Raw genomic sequence first — 22572 nt, 5'->3', positions numbered from 1 at the left:
CTGCAGTAAAAGTACAGTTACTTATACTCAAAGTGTGTCTGCAGTAAAAGTACAGTTACTTATACTCAAAGTGTGTCTGCAGTAAAAGTACAGTTACATATACTCAAAGTGTGTCTGCAGTAAAAGTACAGTTACACATCGAATCGACAAATCAGCGATAAAATACGATAAAATACAGACGTGTGGATTACTGTTAAATAAAGCAAATCAGTAAATACAGAGAGAAGCAGAGACAGAGGTGAGACAAACGTGGGATTTCTACCGTCGGGAAACTCGCTTTGAAATGGAACTAATTACACTCACAAGCTATAATTATAATACAATTACACGCACACGTACATGCTTAAAATCTACAAAAACAACAACACAATCATCAAAAAATCTACAAAATCACAGCAACGTTCAGTTACTTTCCAGCCAGGGAACAAAGTGGTTTAGGCTTTTAAACTATGTCACTTATTCTGGTGGAGGGTCTGCCACCTGCTGGTTGCCATGGAGATTGTTCTGCTTTGCCGCAAATATTCCACAGTATAGCATTGACTTGTCATCTTGTATTTATTCAATCACAGGTGTTTTTATTGCAAAGAAGAAGAAAACTAATTGAATTTCTACAGTAAATGGGCTCGCCTCTCCACAGATCTGACCTGTAACCGCTCCATGGATATAGATAAGCCTAATGCCATATTGTGGAACATTCCAAGAGCACGAACTGGGTGATACACAGCGGATGGTACAGATAGTCACCAGGGTCCAGTCAACACCTTTGCCCTTCGCAGTTTGATATACGTCTACGTTAGCGACGGAGACGGAGATCCAAAATGGCGGCAGGAGTCCCAGAGCCGCTGACCTGCCTCCACGTTCCTCCGGGCAAAACCGAAACGAGCGCCGGGGGCCGGAGCTGAGAGCGCTCGAGGGGGGGACATGCCGCGGTCAGTGCTTCTTCTCCCTGAGCTTGTCCTTGATTTTCTGCGGCTCGTCGTACTGGATCAGGCGCAGGATCTCTTTGTTGTCCATCACGCCCTGAATGAACTCGCCCTCGGAGATTTTATCTGCGGCACAAGGAAAAAAACGTGCTTAGAACGGGCGAAAAGGTGCGGCGATCGGAGGGGTTTTATCCGTTTGTCCCTTACATCCGGGACACTCCGACTGAGATTGCGAAACCTCGTCGACTTTAACCCGGGAACCTCTCGCTGTGAAATCGTGCGACGCAGCGTTCGATGCTCATGCTATCGATCACGTAGCAACTGGGCGAGTCGGGGAAGACCTTAGAACTCCGGAGGGTTTGAGCTTGTACCGACCCATCGACCGCACTAAGGTCAAAGCCTTGTTATGTTGAGTGAGCGCGTTTTGGCGTTTTATTTGAGACGCATTAGCACGTAACACGGACATCTGGGCTAAAGGCTAACTCACTTTAAGTAGAGATTCCTGACATTGTGCTTCTAGTAATGATGAGTGACACTAAACATCCTATTTTTTCTACCTCTTCTGTGTTATTGGTGAGGAGAGGAGATAAATATGCAGATATGGGAACGTTAGCTTGGACGTAACTCTAAGTGAAAAATAAAAGTAAGACACAGCTATTCAAAGATAGTCTTAGAGCCATGAGAAACCACAGATGACCCATTATCGGGAGGATTACCAGTTGCGATTGTCTCTTCACAATTTTCAGTTTGCACATACTGTATATGCTCAGGTAAAACACCAGTGGTCACTCTGCCCATTGACCTACACAACCTAACAACCACTGTGACGGTTGGAGAACACAAAAGAGAAACAATCAGGGCTTTTTTCCCTCAACAGAAGTGAGCACATTTTTACTTGAGGTTGGTGACACGTCTTCCTGACATAGAGCAAGGATATTTACTGGACCTGGACACAGCCTTTTCATGGCCATCTGATCTTCTTACATCTTTAACAAACCTCAGCAAACCGTTGTTCTTAAATCTGATCACATCAAATTCATAAACCAATACATCCACAGCCCGTCTGAATGTCACGTGTGAATTACCGTTGTCCTTTTTCCCAAAGTAGGTCCAGATCTTCGCGGCTCTCTTCTCTGGAGTGTTCTCGTCCTCTGGCAGGTTCTTCTGGTCCTCCTCGGGGATCATGTTGAATATCGACTGTAAAAACATCAGCACACATGAACTCTAGGCTTAAAAACACACACAACAGCGCGCTCAACTGTTAAAGGACGTTATTTCATGCTATATATTGTGACTAAAAGATCTCTGCCCAAATCAAGGCGTGTAAAAGTCCATCATTTGACCCATTCTTCCATAAGGGAACGTTCTCCAGATCTTGAGCTAAGCTTGGTCAGGACTAGCTAGCCGGAGGATTAGCATAGTGTGTGTTTTCTCTTTTTAGGAAGGTGGCTGGGTGGAAACAGTAGCAGCACAAGGAGAAAACCCATTCAGACAAACGTAGAACATGCAAAGACAGATCTCCGCTTTTGACAATTTACGGAATCAGACAACCTTCCAACTTTGGGCGTTTGAGTGAACAGTCCTGGGTCTGACACTAAACAACGGCTTGACTCCAATTTGTGCCTGTGCTGGTGATGTAAGCGGCTAACAATAGCGCTATAGCTAACGGTTTATGTAAGAAAGTGTTTCACGAACGCACAGAACATATCTTAAATATCCTCGAAACATTCATAATGCAATATATCACTTATGTGACCTCATATTTGCAGAGTTTGTAGTTCGCTCGTTGTTTTAGAAGAAATCTGTGTTTTTTTTCTTGATCTTCTGTGTTTTGGTTCTTTTTTCATTAGTAATCTTCTGCCACGTTTGTTTCGACACGATTTTGATTGCTTAATTTGCTTGTCAATGGCGCCAATGAGAAATCCATCGCGGAGACAGGATACGGTTCCTTCAAACAGCTTTGTAAAGCCACTGAATGTCTCTCCCCAATCCCCATAAAAGTGCCCTGACAAAGACACGAGTTGAATTGCCTAGTTCTTTTAATTAGTTTGCAGATTCTTTCATTTTGACTGCCTTCAACATGTTATTATTTACTTTGCGAGTACATTTTCCAACACAACATTGCTCGGCCTCATCCACGCAGAGCGACTGAATGCCACTGTTGCGAATCCATTTGTGTTTCATCGTTCTTACTCCGCAAAACATGTATGCTACCGGAACGAACGTTGAGAAAAATCGCCGACATACCCTCACGATCTCCTCTATCTCGCTCTTGCTGATGGTCCCGTTCCCGTCCACGTCGTAGAGCGCGAACGCCCACTCGAGCTTCTGCAGCGTCTTTCCCCCGGACGTCAGGTGCAGCGCCACGATGTACTCCTTGAAGTCCAGCGTGCCGTCCGCGTTGGTGTCGAAGCTGCGGAAAACGTGCCGCGCGTACGCCGAGGGGTCCGCGTTGGGGAAGAAGCTGGCGTAGATCCCCTCAAACTGCTCCTTGCTGATCTTACCTCCGGGGCATTCTTTCAAGAAAGACTGGTACCAGGTGCATAACTCCACCTCTGAGTACTTCGTGTTGGATTTGAGTTCCTCCAAAAGTTCCTTGGACAGTGCGCTACTCTTCGTGTTCCCCATTTTGTGTATCGAAGCTCAAAAATGAACAAAAAAAAACGGCGGTAAGAGGAGCCTTGAATATATAGCGTGGGTATCGGGGAACACCTCCGCGCTGCACTATTCCAATGGGATTATAGCGATCGGTTGCTAAAGTTATTGAGCCGCTACAGAGATAAGAGGATAGACACGTCACTGGGCTATGGAGCTGCGCGAGGATTAGCCGCGACAGGTGCTAACCAGAAACTTCAACATCTGAGAAGACTTAACAACCTCCATTTTAATTACGTAAGTCAATCTGGAGAGCGCTGAGTGAAGTAAATAGCGCAACAGAGTTAAAAGTGTATATGAATATTAAGGGGGACAAAACGCAGCCTTGACAAGCTCCACGGAATAATTGATTGTTTTCAGATTCTCGAATGTGATTATGTGATTAGTAGTAGATAGGACAGGGGAATATGAAAAAAACAACATGTAAAACTTGTTCTTAATAGTAATTTCCTGAACACAAACAACATATTTTTAAATTTTTGCTGTTTAACACAAAAACCCAAGATGATATTTGACAATTGAAAAGGAGATCTTGAAAATGAAAATCTTGAAATGCATTTTCTGTGTATAAACATGTACAAATCAAACCACAAATTATGTAAAAGATGTATTTATAAGTGTATAAGGTTTATGAACTCATTAAACCGCAATAAAAATCCGCACATTAACAATATTAATTTAAAGCGGGGACAAAAATCAAGTTCCTCTTTTGATGTTTATGTTATAAAGACTAAACCCACCAATCTGATCCATGTGCAACTTCGTACAACGTGTATAATGACAAATAAACAACTTCAGTATAATTAAAATCAAACATTGACCGCTTTTGTTTTGAATGTTTTTGCCAGAACATCGATCACACTCCCAGATCCTATGAAAGCAGGTTTTCAGTGGTCCAGGTGGTCGGCCCAGATTATGAAGCAGCAGTGGACAATCGGACGCAGGTACTCAATGCAATTTAGCTAAACCCCAAAAACATGATTGCATTATTTGATTTAAGCCTGTAGTTTGGAGTGACCTGTGGGCAGAGGATGAGCAGCGGCAGATGGGACGTCCAGAGTCCTGCTCCTCCGGGACCTCCTGCTTTCATGTCCTGCTTTCATCCGGCACAACGCGATTACGTCCCAACACCAGATACAACCGACCGTGATTCAACCGCTGTAATCGGATTGTGCGGTTATTTATTAAAAGGAAGTCATTGTTGGATTCTGATGCAATACGTTCACAAACTGCTTCGCCTCTGCAGGTTGATGACAAATGTTGCTGACAATGACACTGTAGTTTACGAGTCTGCAACAATTACCGTATTTTCTGGACTATATAAATCGCACCCTTCTTCATAGTTGTGGCTGGGGTGCGACTTATACTCCACAGCGACTTATATGTGATATTTATTTGTTATTTTCACCCTGACAACCACAAGAGGGCGCTCTAGGCTCTAAGCGATGCAGAAGAAGAATCTGCACTTCCTCTACCTCTGGAGTTTGTGGAGTTGTTTAGAAGTGACACAGAGGAAGAAGAATTCTATGGATTTAGTGATTTGGGGTAAAACTGATGCTTTGGTAAACTTGTTAGTATGTTCTTTATGCTATAGTTATCTGAATAACTGTTCATATGTTACGTTAACATACCAGACACTTACCACAGTTCTGTCTGTGCCTCATGTAGCTGAAGGTGTTAGCGTTAGCATACGTACACCTATTCACCATGTTCTCTCATCTGTTATTAGTTTAAACTGCATTTCAAGAGGAAATGTTCTTAGTCTTGGATTTTATCAAATACATTTCCCCTAAAAATGTCACGTATGCTCCAGTGCCACTTATATCTGTTTTTTCTTCTCTATTATGCCTTTTTTTGGCTTAATACGACCTATACTCGCAAGTATAGTGTTGCAAGTGAACTTTTCATCGTAGTTGATTGTTAATAATTGTTCTCTGGACGATACAGACACCATTTCACACTTCAAAATCAAATTCAAAATATATAATAGAAACCTTCAGTACTTGACTCTTTATCTTGTGGATAATGTATTTAAACAGTCTCAATCAGTGGTCCCCACACCGCTGGGCCTTTTAATCCGGCCCGCCAAGCTTGTCCAAGTTATATTAAAAAATAATTAAAGAAAAAAAAATGTTCTTTTTTTTTTTAGCAAATGTCGGAGTCAAACTCATGATACTGTGGCTGGTCGTTCACTTTACCTTTCGCCTGTAATGCCCACATTTCCCCAAGAGATGTCACTGTTCCGTCTAAGCTGCGCACTGCTCGCACATGACATCTATGGCGCGAAGAAAATAAAATTTACCACAAACGGCCACCGGGCCAATCAAGCAGGAAGCGCAAGTGTTTGACACACTGTAGAAGACTCTTGTGGACAGTAGAAGCACTGTCCAGGGGACACGTTGTGTTCTCTACATTTTTTAGTTTCAAAACGCTGTTTTATTACAATCAGAATCATATTCACTGAGAAATTAGTCTTATTAGCACAGCGCGGACCGCGGGCACGTTCAATAGACAGCTGGCGTGTCACTATTGTGTAAATGAGACTTTCTTGGCCAGACCTGACTCACGAGTCAAAAGACACATGTGCATCATTATCTGGACCATTTTCTGTGTAAATATCTCATGTCACAGTAACACTCACTCGATGAGTACGAGCTCAGGAGCAGATGATCCTGATGTGAAGACACAGGTAAATCGGCTCATACAGAGTCTTCAAGGACAGAGGGGACACTAGAGACAGAGGGGACACTAGAGACAGAGGGGACACTAGAGACAGCTGTGATTTGTTCTAACGCGGGTCTAAAGCAGGACTAAAGCGGACCGCTGCTGCGCCGCGTGCGCCACGTGACCCCCGGTTTAAAAGACGCATAAAAACTGCGTTTATTTCTGTGTAAATATCTCATGTTACAACGTGGGCACCTGCGGTTTATGACAGGTGCGGCCCTGTTAGTTTATGAATAATATCATCTAGAAATGGTCTTGAAGTGGCACATTTTGGAGCAGTTGATGATCATAAAGTCACAGCAAGAAGCAAAAGAAGCATCAACCTGGACAAAGTGTCCAACCACTGGAGACATGAGAAGGACAGAAGAGCAAAAATGTAACATTAAAGTCAAAATGTTTACATATTCTGGTGACATTTATTAAGATTTTTTTATTTATGGATATTAATCATTCCATGCTGTTACTACTAGATCATTTATGGGTAGAAGAAATGCTAATAAAAAAAACGGTCCAACGCTCTTAAACTTATCGACTTTTATGCTTCACTGAACGAAACAAAACCTCCGGAGGACGAACAGAAGATCAAATCAAATCAAATCAAATCAATTTATTTTTGTAAGGCCCAAAATCACAACAACAGTTGCCTCTGAGGGCCACAGGGAGAAATGAATCAACAATGTCTGTGGTGGCGATGGAGTCAGACAATGTCTGTGGTGGCGATGAAGTCAGACAATGTCTGTGGTGGCGATGGAGTCAGACAATGTCTGTGGTGGCGAGGGACGATGTCCCAGGGTCCTCTGTCCTTAGACTCTCCTTCTCGGCCAGGAAAAACTACAAAAAAAACCTCTTTGGGAAAAAAGCGTAGAAACCTGGAGGAGTTCCAGTGAAGGAGAGATCCGACTCTCACAGACGGACAGACGGACACGAGGAGACTGGAGCTGGACCCACTCTTCAGGCAGAAGAGGGACCGTCTGAGTCGAGCTGGACCCACTCTTCAGGCAGATGAGGGACCGTCTGAGTCGAGCTGGACCCACTCTTCAGGCAGAAGAGGGACCGTCTGAGTCGAGCTGGACCCACTCTTCAGGCAGAAGAGGGACCGTCTGAGTCGAGCTGGACCCACTCTTCAGGCAGAAGAGGGACCGTCTGAGTCGAGCTGGACCCACTCTTCAGGCAGAAGAGGGACCGTCGGAGGCGAGCTGGACCCACTCTTCAGGCAGATGAGGGACCGTCGGAGGCGAGCTGGACCCACTCTTCAGGCAGAAGAGGGACCGACTGAGGCGAACTGGACCCACTCTTCAGGCAGATGAGGGACCGTCCACACAGGGCAGGGACCACTTCACCAGGGGAGGGGCATCTGGGTCCACAGGTCCTCAGGAGTGAGAGAAAGAAAAGAAGGCGGTGAACAGTTTGCAAGTGGAATCAAAAAATAAATATTGTTTGATAGCATAAGTAGTCAGAAGAAGAAGAGGATAGTGCTCAAGCTGTCATACTTCCCCCAGCATAGTTACTCCTAGGGCAGCGTAGCTGAAGCTGTGGGTTTATCTTTCTGTTCCTAACTACTCTGACCATAAGCGATTTCGAAGAGGAACGTTTTAAGCCTGGACTTAAATGAAGAGACTGTGTCAGCATATTTAACATGGGTCGGGAGCTGATTCCATAACACAGGAGCTTGGTAGCTAAACGCTCTACCTCCTACAGTACTTTTAGAGACTCTTGGCACCACCAGAAGGCCAGCATTCTGAGAGCGAAGAGCTCTGTTTGGATGATATGGTTCTATAGCATCTTTGAGGTAGGATGGGGCCATGTCATTTATGGCTTTGTAGGTCAAGAGTAGAATTTTAAATTTGATTCTAGACTCGACGGGGAGCCAGTGAAGAGACTTCAGCACTGGCGTAATGTGCTCTCTTCTTTTTGTTCCTGTTAGTAATCTTGCTGCTGCATTTTGAACCAGTTGAAAGCTTTTTATGGAGCTTTTAGGACACGCTGCAAGCAGGGAGTTACAGTAGTCTAATCTAGTCGTTACAAATGCATGGATAAGTTTTTCGGCATCACTTTTAGGCAGGATTCTTCTGATTTTGGCTATGTTGCGCAAATGGAAATAGGCTGTTTTACAAGCTTGATTTATATGAGCTTTAAATGAGAGCTCCTGGTCAAATAAGACTCCAAGGTTTCTTACAGTAGAACTGGAGGCTACACTGACATTGTCCAGTGTGACTATCTGCTCAGATAGAGCGTCTCGTAGATGCTTAGGGCCAAGCACAATGACCTCGGTTTTTTCAAGGTTAAGAAGCAGGTAGTTTAGTGTCATCCAGGTTTTTATCTCCTTCACACAAGTACTAAGTCTGTCTACTTGATCGCTCTGATCAGGTTTCATTGATAAATACAGCTGAGTGTCATCTGCATAGCAGTGGAAGTTAATGTCATGCTTTCTGATAATGTTGCCTAATGGTAGCATATAAAGAGTAAACAGAATTGGACCGAGTACCGAACCCTGTGGCACACCGTAAATTACTTTAGAGCTTGGTGAGGAGCTCTGGTTTACATTAACAAATTGGAACCTATCAGATAGATAGGATTTAAACCAGCTGAGGGCTGTTCCTCCAACACCTACATCACATTCTAACCTCTGCAGTAGAATGTTGTGGTCGATGGTGTCAAACGCTGCGCTCAGGTCCAACAGAACCAGGACTGAGACCAGTCCATCGTCAGCGGCTAATAACAAATCATTTGTGACTTTAACTAGTGCAGTTTCAGTGCTGTGGTGGGCTCTGAACCCTGACTGGAAAACTTCAAATAAGTTATTGTCCTGCAGGTGGCGACAAAGCTGTTTTACTACAACTTTTTCAAGGATTTTAGAGACGAAGGGAAGATTTGAAATAGGTCTGTAGTTTACCAATAGGTCGGGATCTAGATTAGGCTTTTTCAGAAGAGGTTTAATGACTGCATGTTTGAAGGACTGTGGAACATAGCCACTTTCGAGTGAAGTATTTATTATATTAAGAATAGGGTCTATAATTAGGGGGAGAATGTCTTTGAGGAGTCTGCTTGGAATGGGGTCTAGGACACAAGTTGAGCTTTTAGAGGACATAATGGCTGAAGTTATCTCTGCTTGATCAACAGCTGTGAACCTTTCTAGGTTTACAGGTGGATTTATATGGGACGTTAGATTTAAAGCTTGGGCTAGTTCAGGGCTAATAGCGGGGGTAATTTCATCTAATTTATCTCTGATTGTTTTTATTTTATTGTTAAAAAATAGGAGGAAATCATCAGAGCTAAGTGTAGCTGGGATTGAGGGCTCTACTGCACTGTGACAGTTTGTTAGCCTAGCTACAGTGCTGAAAAGGAATTAAGTGTTACTTTTGTTGACTTCTATTAGATTTGAATAATATCTGGTTTGGGCCTTACGCAGAGCCTGCTTATAGGACAGCAGGCAACTTTTCCATGCTTTTAGGGATTCTTCTGTGTGAGAGCGATGAAATAATCCCTCTAACTTTCTAACTTTTTGTTTATGTGAACGCAGTTCTTGGTTGTACCATGGGGAGGCGCGCTTTGGCCTAATGACCTTCTGTTTTAACGGCGCGACAACGTCAAGAGCAGACTTCAGAGAATTCATGGTCAAGTCGACACATTGATCACTTAAACTGGGACTAAAACTGTTCTCAGCAGGATCACATGACATGTCACTGAATATTGGCTCTAATATTTCTTTGAATTTTGAGATAGATTTTTCAGATATTGTCCTTTTCATTATAACTTTATTTTGTGGGACTGGATGATCTTTAAGAATAAACTGAAAGGTAATTAGGAAATGATCTGACAATATAGGGTTTTGAGGGAGGACAATGAGGTCACTAATCTCTGTTCCATACGTTAGGACAAGATCCAGAGTGTTCTTGTGAGTGTGAGTCGGTTTATTTACATTCTGAGTGAAACCAATGCTGTCTAACAAGGCGCTGAAGGCATTACTGAGAGCGTCATCACTCATGTTCACGTGGATATTAAAGTCTCCAACTATAACTATTTTATCCCAGGCTAACACTAAGTTTGATATAAAGTCAGAAAACTCTGTTAAAAACTCTGAGTAGGGACCAGGAGGTCGGTAGATAACTATGAACAAAACTCCTTTTTGGTTTTTCATATTTGGACATGTGATCGACAGCATGAGGCTTTCAAATGAGTGAAATGCATTGTTAGTTTTAGGGCTCATGAGTAGGCTTGAGTGGGAGATCACTGCCACACCACCACCTCGGCCTGTGCTCCTGGCAGTCTGAAAGTTAACATGGGTGGGTGGGGTGGACTCATTTAGTCTGACGTAGTCGTCTTGTTGAAGCCACGTTTCAGTTAGAGCTAGAAGATCTATGTTATAGTCACTAATTAATTCATTAACTAAGAGCGATTTGGAGGAAATTGCTCTAATGTTTAGCAGTCCACATTTTACATGTTTATTCATTTGTATATTTGTGTCATTTGTGATTGTTATTTTCCTTAAGTTATTTGGTCTGACGCCTGAAATATTTTTTCTGAGATGTGACTTTTTGGCATTATTTGTACGAGGGACACGAGGAACACGAGGGACACACACAGTCTCTATCTGTCTTGAATCTGAACACTTCACATGTAACAGAACGGGCGAGAGTTCAGCGACAGAGGAGCGTCTTGAACTGCTGCTCTGCACCTGGGGCTCATCCCTAGATGGTCACTTAACGCGACTAAGACTATCGGTCAAATTCCGAACTAATAGGGATGTACCCTCCGAAGTCGGATGGATGCCATCCCTGCGTATGAGCCCGGGCTTTCCCCAAAACGCACTCCAGTTATCAATAAAGACTACGTTGTTTTGAGGGCACCATCTGGATAACCAGTTGTTGAATGCTGAGAGACGGCTGTACAATTCAGCATTGATCCGATTGGGCAGGGGACCAGAAAATATTACAGTGTCCGACATCGACTTCGCTAGGTCACACACCGCGGCTACTTGAACTTTGAGCACCTCTGATTGTCTCCGCCGGGCGTCGTTACCGCCTGCGTGAATCACGACTCGCCGGAACCGGGTCCTACTCCGCTTTAAGATCCTAAGGTTTCCTTCGATGTCACCCATTCTGGCCCCCGGGTAACACCTAACGCTAGCAGCTGGCAGCTTCACGTCTCTAACAATAGAACTCCCGATTACAAGAGTTTCTCTCGTGTGTTCAGCGGGCGTGTGATCGCTGAGGGGAGAAAATGCTGGTCTTGTTCTGCTCGACCTACAAATGTGAGACATTCAGTGTCATGAACATGAACAAACGTCACAGATCCAGCTTCACTGACCAACACCAAAGGATCCATCCTGAGAATTGCCACAACAAAACTCACACCAGACTTTGATGCAAAACAGGGAGATCAACAACACTGTTCCCACTGAAATAGAAGGTCAGTTTTCCTGCTGTGTTTATTCAACTGAAATGTAATTAAAATAATCATTATTTAATGCATTTAAAAAAACAATTTGTACATTGAGCCTTGCATTTGTTGCTTTGTTACAAGTTACAGGTCAAATCTTGCGTGTAATTTATAGTAATTCATTAGTTCACACAAACGCACCATATTTTCCTGGCCCGGCCCCTCGGCCAAATTTTAGAACCCAATGTGGCCCTCGAGTCAAAAAGTTTGGGGACCACTGGTCTCAATGATTAGCTCAATAAGTTTAGGGTTTGCCCACCAACACCTTAAATCAGACACACCCAGTTATACCCAGTTCAGGTGAGTCACCGGACCAAGCACTCGACTTTCAAAGTTGCGGCAAAAGAAAATCTTGGGAGTTTTTTGGCGAATCCTCTGAGTTTGCGCCAAAAAAAAAGATTCTGACGGGTTTTTCTCTTCGCCGTTGTAACAGCGTCGGACCGAGAAATAAAACGCTTCAAACCAACAACGTTAAGGTTGACTTTGTTTTCTACGCGTTTCTTCTTTGCTGCAGAGTCAAACCCGGTCAGGAGCAGCGGTCAGATCGCGGTCAGGAGAACCTCGGCCCGCAGATCTGAGCGCACGTTTCAGAATGGATGATCTTCCTCTCGGTGAAGAGGTTGTGGGTTAGACTCCTGATCTTCCTGCGTTGCCCTGGCTGAAATATGACAGCGTATTTGCACGAGCTTTAGCATGAGATTACTGACATATGGAGAATTTATGACGCCAAAAACACGCGGCGATGAAACAAACGCGCGGAGAATGCCGGATTACAATCTGCGGCTCGATCTAATCTTTTATGCCGGTGTACGCGCCGCGGGCCCCGGCACGTAATTCGCTATTTGAAACGGATAATATGAAGGGATTTTTGAGATTTGCGAGAGGGGAGGAGCGAGAGCAGCAGGACGGGCTCAGTATTTCAATCTTTCTTCTTTTGGGGAGCGTGTGAGAGAGCGAGACGGAACGGGACGCAGAGGCCATGGAGCTCGGGCGAGGACACGGGGTTGCTTTGGCCACGTTGCGCGTTTGCAGACCCAAGGAGCACCAAAGGGACAGCGAGATTATGAAGATTTGATGCAGGAGGAAGTCGTCCAGTGGCGCCGGATCAAAAGCTCGGATTAGAGCCGTGTGCTGGACTGGACCATGGGGCTCAGGCGCGGGCGCAGGGCTTCGCTGGCGCTGACGCTCAACTTCGTGGCCTTCGGGTTCGCGCTAGCCGCCGTCACCACGAGCTACTGGTGCGAGGGGACCCGGAAAGTGGTCAAGCCCTTCTGCACGGGGCCCCCCCTGAAGGCGAAACAGTTGTACTGCATCCGCTTCAACAGCTCCAACGTGAACGACTCGCGCCTGGTGCAGTACATCTTCGAGACGGGGGAGGAGAAGTTCCTGATGAGGAAGTTCCACACCGGGATCTTCTTCTCGTGCGAACAGGCCGCCGACATGAACGGTAAAACGCTCCGATCGGCCAATCAGAGAAGAGAGGCGGCTCGGGGCAATTACGTGATAGATTACGTGACTCGGGCACTGGGCGAGAGTGACGAAAATCAATACTGTGATGTTTTCTGGGTCACAGCAACGATATTCAGACGATATTATGTCACTCCAACCGAAAGGCGTTAAAGCATGTTCTTAAACGCATTAGTTGAGGTTTATTCATCAGACAAATGCAGAAAAGTGGAAAAATATTACCTTTTCCCATTCACTTTTCATTATAATAAACTCGATATTCAAATGTTGCATATTTTCTAAACAACATTCACGAGATCTAACTTTCCATATAAGGTGCGGGCGTGACACATAAAAACACTTTAGCCTTTTATAGATTCACTCAGACAAAGAGACAAGTTGTTTTCTTTTATCAGTCAATTAGAAAATGGTTATTGATTAATCACATGTAGTTTAAGAGCAAACTTATTTAAACTTCATCTTCGTCTGATGTGGTTGGTCTTTAGCTTCTTTCTTCTTTCCTTCTTTTTCTCGCAGCTTCGTCCCTCTTCCTTTTCGTCCCTCTTCCACTTTGTCCCTCTTCTTCTTCGTCCCTCTTCCTCTTCGTCCCTCTTCCACTTTGTCCCTCTTCCTCTTTGTCCCTCTTCCTTTTTGTCCCTCTTCCTCTTTGTCCCTCTTCCTCTTTGTCCCTCTTCCTCTTTGTCCCTCTTCCTCTTTGTCCCTCTTCCTCTTTGTCCCTCTTCCTCTTCGTCCCTCTTCCTCTTTGTCCCTCTTCCTCTTTGTCCCTCTTCCTCTTTGTCCCTCTTCCACTTTGTCCCTCTTCCACTTTGTCCCTCTTCCTCTTCGTCCCTCTTCCTCTTTGTCCCTCTTCCACTTTGTCCCTCTTCCTCTTTGTCCCTCTTCCACTTTGTCCCTCTTCCTCTTCGTCCCTCTTCCACTTTGTCCCTCTTCCTCTTCGTCCCTTTTTGTCCCTCTTCCACTTTGTCCCTCTTCTTCTTCGTCCCTTTTCGTCCCTCTTCCACTTTGTCCCTCTTCCTCTTCGTCCCTCTTCCACTATGTCCCTCTTCCACTTTGTCCCTCTTCTTCTTCGTCCCTTTTCGTCCCTCTTCCTCTTTGTCCCTCTTCTCCTCTTTGTCCCTCTTCCAACTTTGTCCCTCTTCGTCTCTCTTCCTCTTTGTCCCTCTTCCTCTTCGTCCCTCTTCCTCTTTGTCCCTCTTCTCCTCTTTGTCCCTCTTCTTCTTCGTCCCTTTTCGTCCCTCTTCCACTATGTCCCTCTTCCACTATGTCCCTCTTCCACTTTGTCCCTCTTCTTCTTCTTCGTCCCTTTTCGTCCCTCTTCCTCTTTGTCCCTCTTCGTCTCTCTTCCTCTTTGTCCCTCTTCCTCTTCGTCCCTCTTCCTCTCTCCCTCTTACATTAGCCTCAGTTATAAGATAAGATAAGATAAGATAAGATAAACTATAAGTGGGTTAGAAGTTGTGTATTTCAGGTGCATTATGGGACTTTTCCATCACAAGCTTGTTACACAGAGATGTTCCACAGTATGGCTTTAAACATGTATACATCTGCATGTAAGGATAAATATCGACATTAAATGGTCCAGAAAAACATGATCTGAAGATCTGAAGAAGTTAGTGGATGTTTGTGTTTTTTGTGCATTTTGAGTAAGAATTCTCCGTAAAGGTTTATAATTGAGACCCCTTGACCTGCTCGTCTCCCTGAATAACTTCAATGCCGTATTGTGGAACATTCCAGGCAATAACATGGAGACAAGCAGGTTACACTTTTAAATTCATCTTTGTGTCTCCACAGGGTTTGACTGTAGGGATTTCGCAGATATTGCTCCTGAACATGGACGAGGTCAGTTTAAACTAATTTTATCACAATAATTATTAAATGTTTTCACAAGTGTTCCTGGACGAGACGGAGCTGAACAGAACTGTGTGTAACAACACATCAAGTGCTTCGGAAAAACCCTTTTGAACCAAAAATGAATGTTGTTCACTTTTTGAACAGTTTTGAATCGCTCTAAAAAGCCCTGATGAACACGTGTTGCTATAGTAGAAAAAGAAAACTATGGAACACGCCTGGACGAATGAGGGATTACACCGACACTTGTTGCTATGACACTTGAAACGAGGCATCTTCTATTCATTACCAGAGGCTTGAACTCACAAGTCAAACTGATTTGAACTCGACTTGAACTCCAGTGACTCTGGAGATTAAGCTTTTTGACTTGAGACGACTTGATGCTTCTAAAGATGTAAATGTGTTATTAAAACACACTTTTCAGGCGTGCTGTGGTCTCTGAACCTTCTCAGTTCTTTGCTCTGGATCTGACTCTAAACCTCTCGTGTTTCAGGCGACACACACACACAGACACACACACTGAGCTGGCGATGTGCTCTGAGCTTCCATATTCTCGATAATGTATGAAATGTATTTCTGAAGCGTGTTTTAGTCTCACAGAATCATTATAAAACTGCAGTAAAAGTTCACTCAGAAAGGCGTCATTACATAGAGCGCTCCTGAGCCCGGCCGTGTGTGACAGGTGCTGACAGGTGCTCGTGTGTGACAGGTTTCACTATCTTCTTCCTTATTATTGTGTTTGTAGAATCTGGATGATTACATTTCCAAGTGAAAACATTTCGCAAATCTGGATTTTCAATCAAAGCAGGTTATAACTAAAGAAAGATCTACACCGAAGTCGAACGGGTTTCTGCAGATGGAGTTATATTTCTAAAAACACTGGCACCTTTTACTGAACACGGTGAGTAATGGTTAGCGACACGGCCTTGAACACAAAAAAAAGTGGGTTTGACTCCTGCTTGTCCTGAATTTTTTGGGGTGTTCAAACTTTTCAAACTTATAGATTGCTCAGTTTAGTTTGTTTTGGGATGAGTTATGTCAGTCAGAGATGAACGGAGGCAATGGTTCTTTAACATTTTTGATAATATCAGTGATCAGATTAAAGTCAGGTTTGATCATTTTGGTGAGCGAGCTTTCCTTGGTTTAAACTTTAGTGGATTGCACAACATTTTGATGACACAAAACTGCAGAGCCTTTGACTTTGTGAAACTAAGGGCGGAGCTAGTGGGACTGTATAGTAATGAATGAAGTCTCCTGCAGCTTCTCCTCTTTATGGTCCAGAACGACCTGTTTAAGGTTCTTTTGGGTTCATTCGTGTTTGTAAATCTGACTCTGAAAGAGTTGGTCCTCACTCGCCCTGAACCTCACCGCACGTCACTGGTGCTGTGGTCTCCATGGTCTCAGTATCGTCTCGGTTCTTGCCTCTGGATCTGACTCTAACCCTCTCGTGTTTCAGGCGTGCTGTGGTTGTGCATCGTGGCCGAGTCCTTGTACCTGTCGCTGCTCTTCACTGGTGGAGTCCTCATGATGCTGGAGCAGTGTCCATGTTTCAGCCACATCAACAAACTCAAGCTCAGTGCCTTCGCCGCCCTCTGCACCGCCGCCTCAGGTACTGCGACTGAATCACTTTATACAGAAGCCGCAGCTGCCCTGGGACAGTTATAGGGAAAGTCACAACTCTCGAACTCTACAGCGGACTGAAAACCAAAAGAAAAGTTCAAAACCTTTATCTAATAATTAAAAAAGGAGCAGGTAAATTAAACATGATTGCGAATAGATGGATGGACAGGTCGAGAAACGGGTTCTTGCCTTATATTTTTGTTAAATCAAATCATATTTTGCTGCGTAATCTGCCAGAAACAATTCAGTCACACTTTCCCTTCGTCTCGTCACATTTCAACCTGCCGGGGTCTGAGCGCCATCCATTAATAGATTAGGCTTTTGGTGGCCATAAACAAGATAGACGAAGAAGACACACTGTTTAAATACAGGAGCAATGGAATATCAAATAAAGACAAGAATTAAGAATGGGAAGTGGCTCTGGGTCTCTTATTCGTCAGTTTGTTTTTTAAATTAAAATTACTTTGGGGTCTTGAATAAGCTACACAAACATTATCATTACTTTTCTACCAGATTTTATGATTTATTTGAAGATAATATAGAATTTTGGATTAGAACGTATTTGTAGATATAGGTTTATACTTATGTTGGGCCCCAGAGTCTCTCCGCAGTGGAACGTCTCCACAAACCAGAACCAGTGCACACGACAGGAAGTAGCGCTGAACTCTAAAACTCTGTCATGTCATCAATAGGTGACAGTTTAAAAATAATTTAACAAAATAAAAGCGTTATCAGGTATTATTATAGGCCAAATCATAATTAATGTGTGATTTGAATGGATGTTTACCCTTGTTAACAACGGGAATCCACAAAGTAACATCATAAACATCACAGAAACTGTTAAACTGGAGAAAATAAGCACAATTTTTTTGGTAAAATTGTTCACTACATTTAAAAAAAAGTGTGATTCTGAGGCCGATTCTCTTCCCTCCTCGAGGTTGTGGCCCAGTTCATTAAAAACACCAGCCGCCGCTCGTCTCTCGTTTGTCCTGCTTGTACGCTGGGCGAGGCAGGTCGACGGTGAAGTGGCGGCCGCTCTGTCCAGGAGGCGGCGGGGATTTGTGTTTGTGGATTAATCCGATTGGAGCTGTGGTTTTTGGGCCGTGTCAGGAGCCCCACCCCCCCCTCCGTGCCCGCCGAGATAATCCCAGGAAGAGCTGCCGGGCCTGGGCATGAACCGGGGCCACTTCACCGCCACCTCCAGGGATCGCCGCCCGGACGGTGAACCAGGGGCCGGTGATCCAGGGGCCGGTGATCCAGGGGGCAGTGATCCAGGGGCCAGTGATCCAGGGGCCGGTGGAGGTCTACGGGACGGTCATGTGGTTAAACCTTCCACCTCTTCACCTAAAGCATTACATTGCGATTAGTTTATAAGCGCTTTTCACCACTTTCAGAGAGGGCGAGCGAGTTTTACCGTCATGCTAACAACAGCTAGCATGCTAACAGTGGACTTCCTGCTTTGTGGAGAATAAAATGTGTACAGACAGCACACGGTGGTCTTGTTTTGACCCTAACAGCTGCTTTTACAAAATATTTGTACTGGAACAAAAGAGATTTGACTTTATTACATTAAACAATCGAGTACAGTCCAAACATTAGCAGTGCAGCGTTTTTTTGGTGAAAGAATAAAAGCTTTGATAATAATTTTAAAAAAAGCAAATCCATGCATCCATGTTGCTTAAATGGCTTTAACTACAAAACAATGGGCCTGTTTTTTTTTTTTTTTACTGTAACCCTTCATATTGAATCTGTATCTTCCTGCGTTGCACCAATGAAATTTCCCCATGTGGGACAATAAAGGAATATCTTATCTTATCTTATTCAGAGTTCTGTCGGTGTAGTCCCTCATTCATCCAGGAGTGTTCCATTGCAGAAAAATATTCAGTTGTATCATCTGGACTATTTTGTTGTTGTTGAAAAAACGATACGTTTCGACTCTCATGCAAGAGTCATTCTCAATCTGCGAATCAGGAGCGGGAACTCAATATTTATCCTGCTCTGGGTAGGCCCTGCCCATTGGGTGGGACCTTCTGATGAAAAGGTGTTATTGGTTTCAACAGAAACTAAACCTCTTTGTTTACTATCAGTCTTTTAATGGGCTATCGGCCTCCTATTGTCCCTGAATCACACCCTCTCTCCTCCCTGCGCTTTTACAAAAGCAGCTGGAATCCCTGGAGTGCGTCGACCTCTCCAGGGATTCAAAATTCCATTATAAACAACCGGAAGGTTGAATCTTAAACCATCCATCCATTTTCTACCGCTTGTTCCCTTTCGGGGTCGCGGGTGACTGGAGCCTATCCCAGTGACTTCGGGCCTTAGGCGGGGTACATCTGTGTCGGGGAATCTTAAACCCCCATTCCTATTTAATGATGGTCTTTATTTTTTAACAAAGATTGCCTCTTTAACTCTTTCAACGCATCTTTTCTCCTGCTCAGAATCTTCTCCTCACTGTCTTTGATAGAGTGGTTTGTGGCTTTAAGATGAAGATGCACGGCACTCTGTGGTCCTGAACTCGAGTGTCTTCTGTGCTGATAAAGCCTCTTGTGAAGTGGCTTCATCAGCAGTCTAGATGACAACAACTGAATCTTTTTCTACAATTCCAAGTTATATTGAATCAATATTCAAGCTTTCCATCTGTTTTGAATGGAATACATGCCCTGTGCACGCGTCAGGTGTTAAAACAAAGGTTGTATTTTAGTCTCTGGTGTCTACCAAATCAAAGCACATCAAATTATACTGAATCTTACCATGACCCGTGTATGAAGAGTGTCTGACCTGAGCCTCCTTTGTGTTCAGGCCTGTGTGGGATGCTGGCTCACATGATGTTCACCACAGTGTTCCAGCTCGCCGTGATCATGGGCCCTGAGGACTGGAGGCCTAAGACCTGGGACTACAGCTGGTCCTACATGTGAGTTCTAGAATGTTGTGATCTCGTGCGAGTGCAGCCTCTTCACGCCCAGTTTCACCTCTGAGGCTTATAATTGACTTTCTGGTCCTTCGTACGATTCATAACTGTGTTGTGTTGATGGAAATAGCACAAATACAAAACGTTGTATGTATTTTGAACGAGACACACTCGCCAGGCGTTGAAACAAAGGTTGGATTTTGTTTTCTCAAATTCACTCTCAATGCTGGCTAAAGAAATGCGCCTCTGCTAGTGAATTTTTTTTTTGGACGTGCATCCGAGACGTCTGCCTTAATATGTACCGGCGTCCAACTCCTTTGTCGCTCCTACAGTCTAGATATATGAGAAGAGTGTCAAAGCTTAGACACAGGTTTACGCTTTGTTGCTTCTTTTCACAGTCTCAGATCTTGAATATCTTCAGTCCTGGTTCTGGTCTTGTCTTTTCCATGATCCTGGTCTTGATTCTGGTCTGGTCTCTCCTCAGTCTGGCCTGGGGCTCTTTCGGGACATGTATGGGCTCTGCAGTCACGACTCTGAACCACTACACCAAAACCATCGTGGAGTTCAAGTACAAGCGGAGAAACATCGCCAAGAGCCTGGTGCTCAAACAGAAGCTGCTGGAGCTGGACCTGCCGGATCACGTGTGGGGCAGCTACAGCTACGACCCCTGCGACCCCGAGGCCACCTACGACCCCGAGGACACCTTCGACCCGTGCGATGTTGAGGACACCTTTGACCCCTGCGATCCCGAAGCCACCTACGATCCCTTCGACCCCAAGGACACCTTTGACCCCTGCGACCCTGAGGAAACCTTCGACCCCTGCGACCCCGAGGACACTTTCAACCTCCACCTGAACGGACACAAACCCTCTACGGGAAGTGCGTACAAACTCTAGGTGGAGGGGCGGTCGGAGGTGTACTGCTGATCCTTCTTTGGGTTTATTTTGTTTTAAATTGAACTGCTTCCTTTATCTTCGGCACGGAACAATGACTGAAGTGGAAAATGGGAGCAAAGTGTCTTACGCAAGGACACAGAGGTATTACATAGCTTGAACCATCCTGAAACTCGGTCTCAGGTAGAGATGGCAGCACTGTTGTCTCTTTAATGGGGTTTTAAAACAGTCCCACTTTTGCTCTTGCTCACTATGTTTCCACTCGAAACAGAAAATAGTAATTTCTCACCAAACGCTGACTTGATCTTTTGATAAACTGTATTCTTGAAGCTAATACTTCAGCTACAGCTGTTTCCTGTTTAAGGCCACACGGCACTCGCTTTGTCAACAGCCAAAAGATATTTCCAGGTCATAATGCGTCTGACATGATCCAAAGCCAAAGCATGACATAAAAAGAGGCTCAAACGCGGCGTAGAGGCTTTGAGAGAAGCCAAAGAAATGAGGCAAAACTCCTGTGCACGCTAGCTTTAGCCACGCTATCCACAATCCAGAAATAATTTTCTCCATCGAGCGCGATGAAAAAACAAACTGCTTGTGTCGGGCTGACGGAGACCTCGGAACCTCGGAGCCAATCATTAGTGAGGTTGTTGAAGGTACACGCCTCTTCCTGCACACTGCTGGTTTCGCTTAGCAATGAGCTGTGCTACCTGTCAATCAAACCTGTTGCTAGAGAGAGCTGAAGTAGACTCCAGACTTAGGCTGAGCTGTTTGTTTCAGGTCGCAAGCAGCTAATGCTAATGCTAGTGGCTATGCTAATAAACGTTAGCCTACTGCAGACAGTTTTAAGGAGCCTCATTTCAAACTGTCCGGGTGTTATATTTTAGGGTCAGACACAAAGTCTGTGCTCTTGAAAGCTTTGAGGGTGTGTCCGGTGCAGAGGGCGCGCAGAGGGCGTGTCCAGTGCAGAGGGCGTGTCCAGTGCAGAAGGCGCGCAGAGGGCGTGTCAGGTGCAGAGGGCGCGCAGAAGGCGTGTCAGGTGCAGAGGGCGCGCAGAGGGCGTGTCAGGTGCAGAGGGCGTGTCAGGTGCAGAGGGCGTGTCAGGTGCAGAGGGCGTGTCAGGTGCAGAGGGCGTGTCAGGTGCAGAGGGCGTGTCAGGTGCATCCAGACAGTGACGTAAATGAATAATGAAGCAAATTCGTACAGAGACATTAAGTGAAGAAAAGGCCTCTCTAATACAAATGGGTTTTTACGAGTAATTAATGCACCTTTTCATGGAAGTGAGAATTAAAGGACACACATAGTGATGACATTAGCATGTCAGGGCAAACAAGCTTTATTTCCCTATTGTGATTCCCTCTGCTGCCAGTAGATGGAGCGCTCTTGAGTCCTGGTGGTTTTCATACACATTAATTATGTTCTTAAACATGAGATGCCAAAGCAAAGCTACAAGAGCATGTTTAAAGGACATTAACGATCCAAATAAAGCAGAATATGTGGATCCTGAGCGGCGCTTCCATCGCAGACCGTGCGGGGCCTTTATGCAGTGTGGACGTTGCATGTTCTTCAGTTTACCCCATCAACCTAAAATAAGAAGAATGATGTTCCTGGTTCGTCCTCAAGGCCAGATTCCTTCTTTTGCTCATTATGGACTTATGTGTAGAGAAAAGAGACATGAGGCAAAACACTCAAAGACTTTTCTATTTTAGATCTTCTGTTTTAAAGTGTAATAAATGAAAAAAACATGACAAATATAACGAATTGTTTTATGTTTTCTGAATCATAAAAACGTTTTAAACACGTGGAGTTCTCTGATGGTTATTTTTAGGACCAGAATGACACTGATTTACTCACACTGATTCCACGCTTCAGAGTTTAGAAAGGTGGATGTTTGTGTCTCATTGCTAACACTAATGCTAATTTGAAGGAATAATAAATAACAAGATAAATTCAAACAACAAAATTAAGTAATCTACAAATAGATAAATACATAAATATTAAAATAAATCTGGCACTCTGCTTTAACGTTTAATTTTACGTACTTTAGAGACGGTCCCTAACTGGCGCACAGTTTCAGACTTATAAGTCCAACCGCCACCCAAGC

At 44.4% G+C, this 22572-nt stretch overlaps 1 protein-coding gene and 1 pseudogene across 1 annotated transcript; one reads left to right on the top strand and one right to left on the bottom strand.

The window, feature by feature from the left end:
- Nucleotides 1-916: 916 nt before the first annotated feature.
- Nucleotides 917-3597, bottom strand: rcvrna (recoverin a). The gene is made up of 3 exons (XM_072442678.1): nt 3171-3597; nt 2009-2120; nt 917-1049 (listed from the first exon to the last, which is right to left on the bottom strand). Exons 1-3 carry the CDS (start codon nt 3549-3551, stop codon nt 931-933), a joined length of 612 nt encoding a protein of 203 aa, XP_072298779.1. The 5' UTR covers nt 3552-3597; the 3' UTR covers nt 917-930.
- A 9167-nt stretch (nt 3598-12764) lies between these two features.
- Nucleotides 12765-20638, top strand: LOC140357627 (germ cell-specific gene 1-like protein; annotated as a pseudogene).
- Nucleotides 20639-22572: the final 1934 nt, after the last annotated feature.

The sequence above is a fragment of the Eucyclogobius newberryi genome, unplaced genomic scaffold, assembly GCF_026437365.1.
Source record: "Eucyclogobius newberryi isolate DKJ021-1_F unplaced genomic scaffold, fEucNew1.0.hap1 SCAF_13, whole genome shotgun sequence".
NCBI classification, from domain to species: Eukaryota; Metazoa; Chordata; class Actinopteri; order Gobiiformes; family Gobiidae; genus Eucyclogobius; species Eucyclogobius newberryi.
The sequence above is the reverse complement of the archived record's forward strand: the minus strand, read 5'-3'. Positions and strand labels throughout refer to the sequence as shown.